Here is an 11,899-nt window from a genome sequence, read left to right as displayed (position 1 = left end):
GGTTTTAACTAATACCAAAACGTGACAGAAAAGCTCTCAATAAAATTACACTCTTAACCAGCTTTGCAATGCAGACAGTTTCTGTTATAAAAGTGCCCCGAGACTGTGTCATATACCCAGGTGCAGTTCTTGCCTTGAGGTTATAATCATGCGAGCAAACAAAACACTGTCTGGTGCCAGAGAGTTACAGCTGTCAGGTTACGTAAGGGTGGGGTGGTGTTAGATAGCGGTAGCTTATTGGACTGTATAATTGAAAGTTACAAGACGTATTCCAAGCTGCGGTCAACTGCTGTGCAATGGATGACACGTGCTTACGTTAGGCGTTCTCTTACTGCTATTAGTATCATACCCCTAGCAATTCAAAGGGTAAGCACAAATGCACGTACCAAAACAAAATACATTTTAGTTGTTTGCAGCTGAAATTACATGATTTTTTAAAACTTCATATGAGACAACTTTACTCACAATGTATTTATATGTTTGATTAATATGGAAAGAATGGATATGATGGAATTTATAAAGTTTAAGATTAGGGCACACGTCTAGAGGAGGTGGAATTAGCATGCTTTACCCTTCATTTTTCAGACCTCTCAAAGGGAATACTGCAGAAATTGCACCAAGCAAGATTTAGTGAAAGATATGGCTTGGGCACAGAGCAAGTTCAGTAGGCTGGCCTGGGGCCCTGTGTACACTGAGGTACAGCTTCCATTTCAGACAAGCAGTTAGATCTATAAGTATGCCCTTGCATTCTAAAATGGCATAGACAGAGTTTTGCAGATTGAAAGAAAAGGTCATTCTTTTGAAAATATTACCCTTTTCTGTAAGGGTAATGAAAAAAGATAACAGGAGCTGGGGAGATGGGTGTAGAAAAGGATAAGGGATAGTAACCACATCTGTGTATATCAACTACAAATCTGTAAGAAGAGGGAAGGCTGTGGCCTCCTTCCCCTGATTACCAGAACTGAGAAGAGTCATACAGAAACGGTTGTGTAGTCCTCTTGCATAATAGCTTCTGCTTTGCATGCAATAGGGAAATATGCATTGCCGGACACTCCATTTTTGTGTTAACCAGTCTCAGAAAACTGAATCTACAAACAAGAAGGCATACCAGCCAGTTTGAATGCAGCTGCACTGGCTTCTTGCTCAGTGGACGCTGGTAAATGGTGGTCTACTCATGTACAATGAATGAACACTACTGTAGGCATAGTCAATGTGTGCCCATTATGGGATGGGGAAAATGGGAACTGAACCTGCAAATCTGAAGCATGTCACGGTAATATTTGCTCCATCTGCTGTCATTTTAAGAAGGAGAGAGAAAAAAAATTCTCGTACCTATTGTAGCTAGGTTGACATAACTGGAGACTATCGCTTAATCATGTAATTACATGAACAGCAATTTAATACCCTGTGAATCTCTGCTTGGCTGAGTTAAAGCCAACTAGATCATCAAGTTGTAACTAAATATTCTAAGTTTCTAGACCAAGCTCAGCCATCAGCTGCTCCCACACAAATTCATTGATTGAAGCACATGGAGTCTATGGGAGTTTAATTTACAGCAGAATATAGCCAGATCTCTATCTTATCTCATCTTATGTTACCAGGTTTTCATCTTAGCAGTTGTCTATAGCCTGATCTGCTTAAATTTACTGGAGTAGCTTCAGTACTCTTTGCTCACAAAGTAATTAGATTACCGTCATAAATAACAAGTTTGGGTGTGGAACTGCTGTCTGCACATTCTCTGCCAAAAAACTTGCTTCGTAGACATTAGATCCTTCTCTTTGTCTTGGGTAACAAGGCTGATGTTAGGAAAGGAAAACAACTGGCCTCTAATGAGCATAATGTCTTGTTACTCCCTAGAAGTTTGCAGAACTTTATCCCGCTCATCAGAGAGACTGAAGATTATTTTGTCTCCATCTGCTATTTTCAGGATTTTTGCAAGTGCTTGTAAAAGCACTTTTCAGTGTAAATAGGATTTCCTGCAAGATCTGAATCCAGAATTTTCCGACATGGCCTGCAAAGCTTTAGACAAAGCAGAATGCTTATATAAAAAGGCCTCTTCTTATCAAACAGATCTAGTGGTAGTGTGCATTCATACCCATACATTCTTACTGTAACATTAAAGAAGCAGCCAAGTCTCCTGCTTTTTAGCAGTGTGGAGACAATGTTGTGTGTTTTGTTATATCTTGTACATCACCAGCTGCCAAGCTGTGGTGAGTTACATACCTGCAGTGGGGTACCATGTATGGCCTCAGAGGCCACACAACTGGTGATGCTCTACACAAATACAAGAATTCAGCTTGCTACAAGTAATACAGAGTCAGCAGTTACAAAAAACCCCATATTTTAATTATAAGCTGTATACTTTCAATCAGGAAATGCCAGAAAAATAGTTCAGAATTTCTATTTTAGTCAGTTTTCAGGACAGAACTGTACTTAAACAAGCACAGCTAGTTATGAAGAATCTCCAAGGATCCCTCCACCAATTCCCAATTTTCTGTAAGGATGCCTTTGTTCAAGGAAGGCAGCAACTCTGCTCCTTTCCCACGCCACACTCCCACCTATGTTCTCCTACTGTTCCCCAGACAGGCATTTCCTGCTAGCCTGCAACTTGTCTGCTCCCCTTTTTCAGACTGGCCAGACCTGCAGTGCTGCTCTCTGTTCTGCTGCCTGTGCGTGTGTTCCTGCCCAGTGCTGTGAAGGGGACGGGCTCTCAGGGGCAGGGCAGTGCGTTGGGCTCAAGCTGTCTGCTTGCGGTGAGTGTTCTTCTGCCACCCTGAAGTTACCTGTTCTGAGTCTGCAGAAGCAGAGTGATATTGCTGGGACACTTGAGGACATGAAAGCAAGCCCTGGTATTTTACTTTTTAGGGAAACCTCCATGACTTCTCCAAGCAGCCAGACTTAGCAGTGCATATTTAGGCCCTTAAAAGCAAGGATACAGGCAGGAAGAGTCAGAGCATCCTTTGGGGGTTGCGAGAAGTGGTTGCAGATCCCTACCTTCACTGCAGGTAGGGATCTCACTGACCAAAATTGCCCATGAAAACATTAGAATGGTTTTGGTTTTCTCTACTCTTGTACAGAGTAGAGAAATTAATATTTTAATATGCAGTTAGTTTGGGTATTGCTTGTAAAAGTAGTAAATAAACTTTTCAGATAAGAGAATGATTACTAAATTGATGGTGTCCTTCTAAAAGGTCTTTAATTTGGAGTGTATTTCAGAACTCACTTTTATTTCCAATCTCTTTATTTACAAAGCAAGTCTGCTTAAGAATTTACTTGTCGCATTTCATAATAAGGTGATTTATAATGGACTGGAAACTCTTTCCATACAAAGCCATATTTTAGCTATGTTTGTCTGTTACTTAGGGCCTCAATTCAGAGAGGGCTCCTAAGCATTCTTTCAATAGGAGCGGTAATACTAACAGCAACAAAAATAGAGGCAGTTAGATCTACTAAAGTTCAGGACATTAGCTCTGCAAGAATTTAAGTTGCAGGAAACTCCTGCTCTTCCGGGAAAGTGCAATCTTCATCTAGTTTCATGTTTAATATTTGCTATCTTTTGTTAAATCAGTACTTAAAATTTTTAAAGTGAGATAAAAATACAGCTTACCAGTCAAGTAAATGTTAAATACTTTAAAAACACATGGCTCTTATTTTCTCATTAATTAAATATTTTGTTGGGGGCAGGGGACATTTCTGTGCATTACTATTTAATCAAATTGGGAGTAATAAAAAATTGCTATATTCATTCTCCTGATGATCTTCTGGGGCACAACAAATATCCTCTTGGATTCAAATGGATTTCTCTTTTTTTTTTCTTCAGACTCGCTAACTAATAAAATAAGAGTTTAAAAAAAAGAAACCCTCATTATCATTTAGTTAATTAAATAGTATAGACATAAGCCTTAAAATGATTGCCAATTTGAAACAATTTTTTTTAATGACAGAAAGCATTACTACTTGGAGACATGAATGTAAATTTAGTAAGCTCTTGGATGAACTGTGTATATAACGCTCTTAAAACATATAAAGATCTGGTACAAATTGCTCTGTGGCAAAAAATGCAGTGAAAATTTTGAGGGAAAGACTATGCAGTCTTATATAAAGTGATGCTTTTAAATTTTTATTATTGCTTTTGCACATGCAATAGGAGACAAATAAAAGCTTCAAATCACCTAGATAGAATGCAAAGGTCTGCATTCTTTCATATTTTATTGTGATTGATATTGCACTCTTCATCCTGAAATGCTAAAATTATTTTCTTTCATTAATTATATAGGGCAACTGGCTTGAATCAGTTTCTTCAGTGAAGATTGTTTTTATTTTCTTACTAAGTTTTAGAAATTCAGGATATAAAGGAAATTAAATATTTCATATTCACATAGAAATTTTCAGGAGTGAAACATGGTCTCTTGCAAAGGAGCTAGGAAGAAAAGACTGGGCAAGGGGAAAAATAAATTACCTAGTAGCTTTTTTAGGAGAAAGAGAACCTATTCAAGTGCTGCTTCCCTTCCAGGTTATTCATTTATTCTCAAGCTGAGATGTGCTTCTCTGCTTTGCTTCCTACACTAACTGAAAAGATTAAAATCTTTCTAAACTCTTAAAATGTGTTCAGTCTCTGTAATGGTGATTGGGGGATTGAATCATTCAGAGAGAGTGCAGGAGCGGGCACTGCAGTTTCTGAGAAAGGAAGTTTTCTGTCCTCTTTTGGTAGTATCAGAGTACATGTATCTTTTCTTTTACTCTTTCCTTTAGGTGCAGGAACGGGGTGGCTCGACCTTTGTTGTGCCCTCATGGTTGGAGGTGCATGGTTATGAGTAATTAAAGCCTCAGTATGTTTTCTTCCTAAGCTGTTTTCTGTTGGAAAAAAAAAAAAAATCTGAATGCTTTTAACAGTAAAGAAGCGTTTGAGGAATGGGTTAGAGGGACTGAGTCAAGTTTGCCTTTAAACCAGACCATAGATTGGAGAGCTCACTAGAATTCACTTTTAGCCAGAATGGCTTATTGAAGTGTTGAGATCACAAAGATATAAACTCACTGTATGGCATGAACTGCATTTATTACATTTTATTCTGTTTGCCAACTGTTTATGACGGTTTTTAAATGTTATTACTTTTATTACCTTTTTTTTTTTATTTGGTGAAATTCTTGACAAAACAGCCCGTAAATTCATGTCTGTAAAATGTAAATTTGAGTTTTTCACTCACAGTTGAATGTCGAAAGGATGCAAGTCTTCTGTGAGGCTCAGGGAGAGCGCCTACACTTCAGTTCTATAGATGCAAACTTTCTGGAAAAAATGCATCTATAGAAAAATGTCTTGGAAAATTAAGGTCAACTTACTGGAACCTCTTGGTTAAACAATGAGAGCTGAGTTATATGTTGGGGCTGATGCTGCAGAGGTGAAGATAATTCTCTTTTAAAACTTTCATGCAACACAGAATGTCTGAGTCATCTGAAAGTTTAAGATGTCATATACTGGAAAGCTTAAGTTTGTATTGAAAACAAAATATTTCCTGTGACTTTTCATAATTATTTGCTGTAATAAACATTTCAGGGCAAAAGAACAATTAGGTAATGCTCCTTTCAGTTCTTCCACACTGCTAACTATTCAGCTGAATTAAAGAATGACTTCAGGGAAACAGAAGTGTTGTCTAGGAAAAAAAAAAAAGTTAATTGATTTTGGTAATAGTAACATTGTGGACATAATACCAGTGTGCAGGAACACCTCTTTAACTTCTGCACAACTAAGGGTTTTTGTTACCACTTTGACTTCCATTTGCACTGCTGATTTAATACAGTAGCAAGAAAGAGGAAGAATTTTCCCATCTTCAGCAGTATCATTAGCAAAATTTCATGCTGTCAAAATATATACAACTGGTACATTCACAGAAACATAAAGTACTCTGAGTTGGTGATAACAGGGAAAGGAAGCATCTTATTCCCATAAAATTAACAGTTTTGGTCTGGAAGTGCAGGATTAAATTCTAAGACATTAGATTAATGAGTGACTTCTATTATTTATTGGTCATACTGTAGTATTGCTGCTGGAGACCCTAATATATGGATCTCTGTGACATAAGAGCCACTTTTCAGAGTACAAACGTTGCTAAGGCCTGTCATATTTGTAGCATTATATATTTAAAAAGCTGTTGAGTGACAGATCAAAATACCAATTATAAGTATGTTGTAATAACTGTTTTTATCTAGCTTTGACAAATTTAAGTTAACTGTCTAAGAGCTAATTGTACAAGATTCTATACTCCGGGAAATCCATTGCTGATGACAAACAAGGTAGCTGTTAGAGGCTACTGCTATTTAATTTTGTACCTTAAACAAAACTCACAGTAAGCAATTTCATCCTATACAAAGAAAGAGCCTCCCTTTCACAAAAATTCAGAACACAGAATTTATCTTTGTTTAAAATTTCTAAGTAGAAATTTCGTATTAAACACTAAACACTTATTTAAGGAGTAAATTATCAAAAGCTACATTTGCTTTCATGTAATAACATGTAATGGGGATTTTAGTGCACATTTGGAACAAGGATATATATTACTTTACAGCAGTGTAATTAACATGCACTGGAATGTAGGGCCACAAAAAGAAAGGTATGGAAATGTTGTTTAAATTTTAATCTTCTGGACTGAGCAAATCCATGGAATGTCATATTTAATAATTCTTCAGGCAAGACTAAAGTCCTCAACAAAGCAGAAGTGGTAAATTACATAATGAAGTGACCAAAATATGAAAACAAGACAAAAAGATTTTGATAAACAGAAGATAAATATCCTTCCTTCTCATTAGTTGGACTATTTGCAGCATGGGGTGTCATGCATTCAATTCATGTTCCTGCATTGTGTCCTCTATGCACACACAAACCTTTGCTTCAGTGGAAGTTTTGTGAGAGGCTCCCCACCTCCAGCTGGAGACTAAGCTTTGGGAGAGGAATATATATTACTACCCATTTGTCTTTGTATGTTAAATGGAAGCCTGTGTTTTGTTTCATCAAGGAAGTGTGCACCACTTTGGATTTAGATGATACTGGCTCCTGTGCAGCTCATTTCTGGGAAACCATGTTTTAGTAAGATACTCTTGAGAATGAAAATTAAATATTAACTATGTTAGGTGAGCAGTAGCTGGTAAAGGAAGACACATGGCCCGTTTGGCTTCTCTTTTTGGAACTGTTCCAATCCAGACATACTTAATGGTGTAAACCAGATTAAATCCCATTTTGTTTGAGAGCAATGCAGCCAAGTTCCAAAGGGGAAATATGGAGAGAAGCATGAATAAAAGCAGATAGGTGACTTTCAGAGAGACTCACTGAAAAGTCTCATAAACCATCTATCTGATGCAGCATGGCTTCTTGACTCTTTTGTGCTGGCACCCAGATTTTGTCCCTCAGAGTAACCCACAAGAGCCATAAGAGGAAATACACTGAACCAGGAGAGGTGTTGGAGAATAAAAAGCTCTCCAGAGAGCTATTTCTCAAGGGAGGCCTCAGGTGCAGCCCCAGCTACAGAAGGCTGAGGCTGTATTAGGTGCGGGAAATGTGTGTGCGCACTGGGCTCTTAGGCACTGTGGTACAAATGGGCGGGTGTTCTCCCACCTCAGGGACTTGTGTAGGTGTAGGCTGGAGGGACCAAGCTGATTCCAAACACGCTATGTAAACCCTACGTTACTCAGTATCCATTACCTGGAAAACAAGTGTCTCTTTCAAATTTTCATTGAAAATTTTATGGGTAGATTGTATTTTTTGTAGATATTTATTTTAAATTACCAATGACAATTAAACTTTGCAGGTTGGGAATTTACCGTGTGACAGCACCAAGATAAATGCTAGAAATAGGAGGAAGTTTACAAATAATCTGCAAATATAAATACCCAGCATAATGCATGCTCCTTATTGCCTGTACTGCAGATGTAACTTAGTTACATTAAAACTGCATCACTCTGTGGTTTTATAGCAATCATGTGAGACATAAAGTGCAACATTTTCTCATCTTGATGGAACCTTATAAAGTGAATACAAGACAGTAACCAAAAGCTAAGTGTTCAAGACAGTAACCAAAAGCTAAGTGTAACCAAAACCACATGGAATTTGCATTTGGTTATGGACTGTACAGTTTGGGTTTTCTGCCCCAATTCTTGTTCCAGAGTGTAATTAGAGAAGCTGTGCTATGCCTTGTGGAATTATTCAAGGCTTGATACTGAAATGCTTGTTCCCCCAACAGAATAGGTCTAAGAGTAAAATAGCCTGATTGCCAGCAGGATTACCCAGACAGGCGATAATGGCAGCTGCTCTGTGTACCTTTGGATCCACCTATTGTGGTGGTTTGGGTGGATTCACCCTTTTTGCTTGCAGCCAAACACAATGGCCTTGAGCTCCAGCAGCAACTAGTAACAGTACTTCTAGCAACATTCCTCTCATAACAAGTCTTACACTGAAACTAAAACACAGCTATTCTAATTACTAAGAAGAAAATTAACTCTATCCTAGCAAAACCAGGACACCTATACAGCAGGGCACTTCAGGTTCCTAGAGTTTAGTGTTCCTCACTGAACCCTCAGAGGCTGGAATTGGTTGCTTTGTTGAGCAGAGAGAGGGGCAGCTCACACAGGTTATGTCTGTATTATCAAGTTATGCAGTACAATAGAACCAGATTGGTGAAGCAGCTGGTTCAAGGAAGCTGACTGTGGACGTCTCAGGAGTATCTCTAGTTTGATCCACTAGACTGAACATCCATTAACAGTCAGCACATTTGCTGTAATTCTGGAGCTCAGCTTCTACTTTAGTTTCACCTGGAAAGAATTCAATTTCTGTGCTGTAAGACAAACCACAGCATATTAAGGAGGAATGAGCAAGAGATGTTATCCAAACTGTATACCCAGTGACTTTCTCAGGCTTGTTGTCTCAAACCAGTTCAACATTGCAGGCAGAGCCCTTCTTGCCCTCAGGCGAAGGCTTGAGTATTGCCTGATGAGTGATTTCACTTTCTAGGTGTCCTGAAAGTAATCTTACAGTTTGTGCATTTTCCATGTTGGAGAATAATGTTGTAAGGCTTGGGAGTTACCAAAGATGGTAGTTTAAGCTCTTAATAGTATGTGGTCTGTGATGTTGTTCTCCAGAAAAAAAAAAAAAAATAGAAATAGGTGATTTGAGGGGACAGAATTTCACCCAGCTAACTTCCAGAGGTGCTAGGTTGGTCACAGATCCAGATACAGTTAGTTAGCATTGACTTCCAGACAAAGCCTATGGGTAATAGGAATGTTTGTCCCAGCCTTGCTCCCTGGCATAGATGCTCCCCAGAGGCTGTAAAACCCATCACAGTAACATGAAATTGCTTTCAGCAAAGATCCAAATCAACTGTGTTGTAGGCTGTGAACTCTTGTCTCACTTTCACTTTGTAACAAGATTAAGACATAGTAATAGGATGGCGGAAGAAAGCTGTCACTTCTTTTGCATACGTGGTGTCTGTTTTTCAAGGATTTCTGCCCCCTGACTTACAAGGGTTCCCCTTTCATTAGCTCCAATTTAAGAGTTTAATATTTATCTGTTTTTAAAGAGAAACTACTTAATAGCTGACAGATCCTAAAAGCAATAGCAACAAATAACAGCAGAAGTCAGTTTCTTCATAATAAATGCTTTATACTGCCACTAATTTCTGCAGTCTAAACATAAATCAAGGTATGCAAGCACTGAGAACACTGCACTTCGATCCGTGTGAGGCTATTCTCTGCTTTAAGCAAAGGTAGAAACTAAAAGGGTAAGATAGAATAGAGAAAGTCAGGTTATTAACAACAATTTTGTAGCTTCATTTTCTACTACATTCATGTTGTGAATATACTAGCAAATGGGCTCTGGGTTTGCATTTCCTTCTAGTCTTGTGCAGCAGGACACTAAATAATAGCATTGGTGGTCTAATCTGCACTTTAATACGTTTTCTTCACTTGCTTAATTGTATTAATGGAAAGAGGAGGATGATCTTGTGGCGAGGACAGAGTACTGGAAGTCAGGTGATCTGGGTTATATTCAAAGTTCTGCCACAGGCTTCCTGTGCAGTCTGCTGTAATCACGTTTGCTAATATATAAAATGAAGATAATGACATTTCCCCTCCTTGCCAGGGTGTTGTGACACTTAATTCATTAATGTTTGTAAAGTGCTTTGTGCTCCTTGCTTCTAAATGTGCTCCTTACTGTAATAATGTCTTATGGATGGTATTAAATTTGAGAATAATGTTACTTTAGTGCCTGTGCTTTGAGTTGGCTTAAGTGTAGTAAAGACCATTATTTCTACGTATTTTATGAGCTACTGGAATTTTTCAGATGACTTACTTGAAATTTAGCTAATATAGTTAGTTATAAAATATACTATGGCAGTACTATGCCTGCTTCTTATTTTTTTTCTGTGCTTTCACTGTGATTTAGCAATAACCAAGACTGTCTTATGTAGACTAAAAGGAGGAAGAAAGATTTTGGCATAAATACTATAGTTGCTTGACTTCCAGCTCTGCTGCTGAGCCTGCTCTCTACCCTGGTAAATCACTAAACAGCTCTGTGTCCCATTGCAAAATGCACAGAAAAATTGAACAACAACAACAAAAAAAAAATTAAAAAGAGGAGTTTTGGTATTTACCTAAATTGTAGCAGTACTACAGGACCAAGGAACTGTATAATTTATGTAGTACAGTTTAAAAACAAAAGAAAAAATAGTTAACTTACAAAATCTCTGAAGGTTTGGCAATGCAACTCCCAATAAATTCAGTACAAATCACACAGCTGAATCTCTGTATTGGGCAGGAAAATAACTCAGCTAAAATTCTCTTAATGTGCAGTACAGTAGGTTTGTTAAAGCAAATGGAAGTTGTGTGTAGAAGTGAAAGTAGAATAAACTGCTGAGTTTTTAAAAAAACAAAAGCACGAGTATTATTAGCATTCACCGTGCATATCTGGATTTTTCAGAATGTGGTAGTTCACTGAAATTCTGCTCCTATATGAAATCAAATACTTATCAGACAATTGTAGCATGTAAAGATATCTGGTTTTAATAGCTAGTGATAATTACATCAGCTGAAGAAAGGAATTACAAACTTACCATAAATAGAAGGAATTCATTCAAGGCTGTACAATGTTTGTCAGGCAGTAACCACGCTGCTGGTACAGTGCAAGAAAAAGCACACACATCCCCTTACAAGCACTAGCCAACATTAGATTAGTAGGAAGAAAGGAAAGCAGCTGACACTTACTATCAATATAAAAGTTCCCAGGAATTCTGAGAGGGCTTCTTTAACCAAGCTGTTCTTCAAGGCAAATCTCTCCTTTAAACTCCTTTTGCTTTTCCGGCTCATTTTGGCTTCCTCTATTGCTCTGGTGCCCTAGTTACAAATACACACAAAATTTGCTCTGTATTCGTCCCTGCTTCAGATGAACTTTGACACTTTTACTTATACATTGAAATATGAGATTTCATCTTGTACAGCCAGTGAAGTCATCTGACTGCAGGCATTGACAGAACCAACTCAACATGTCCTAACAATTCATCATGAGTTTTCCATCCTGTAACTTCTCTGAGTACACTTCTATTTATACTGGTTAGATAATACCCGTAGGATCACAATTGGAACTCTTCTTTTTTTTTTTTTTCTTGCAGAATGGATTAATCATTACCTTTTCTGCTATGTTACTTTTTTTTTTCCCACCCCCTGGTAAAAATGAATAAAATGTTGTTCCTGTTGCTCAGCTCAAAAAGAAAGGCAAAAAGAGAAACCACAAAGTAAGGAACCAAAATATGGTTGAAAATTTCTCTCTGACCTAGATTGGGATGTAAACCATGCTACTATTGGCTGTCCAAAAACTTTTCAAGGGGAGGTTGTAAAAGAGAGTAAATGCTTGTGAGAATGCTGT

At 37.9% G+C, this 11,899-nt stretch overlaps 1 protein-coding gene across 2 annotated transcripts in view; it reads right to left on the bottom strand.

Moving 5' to 3' along the window:
- Nucleotides 1-11,565, bottom strand: part of AQP9 (aquaporin 9) — a 27,720-nt gene extending 16,155 nt beyond the window's left edge. The window contains exons 1-2 of one of the 2 annotated variants that reach the window (XM_010164346.2): nucleotides 11,242-11,565; nucleotides 11,091-11,149 (exon numbers count right to left, since the gene is read on the bottom strand). In XM_010164346.2, coding sequence (XP_010162648.1) covers nucleotides 11,091-11,093 — 3 coding nt within the window. In that variant the 5' untranslated portion in view covers nucleotides 11,094-11,149; nucleotides 11,242-11,565. The remainder of the gene's footprint in view (nucleotides 1-11,090; nucleotides 11,150-11,241) is intronic. The other variant, XM_010164345.2, reaches the window with a different exon arrangement.
- Between the last annotated feature and the right edge of the window lie 334 nt (nucleotides 11,566-11,899).

The sequence above is a fragment of the Antrostomus carolinensis genome, unplaced genomic scaffold (assembly GCF_000700745.2).
Source record: "Antrostomus carolinensis isolate BGI_N321 unplaced genomic scaffold, ASM70074v2 scaffold723, whole genome shotgun sequence".
Classification (NCBI taxonomy): domain Eukaryota; kingdom Metazoa; phylum Chordata; class Aves; order Caprimulgiformes; family Caprimulgidae; genus Antrostomus; species Antrostomus carolinensis.
Note: the sequence above shows the minus strand (reverse complement) of the source record. Positions and strands in the feature narration are given on the sequence as shown.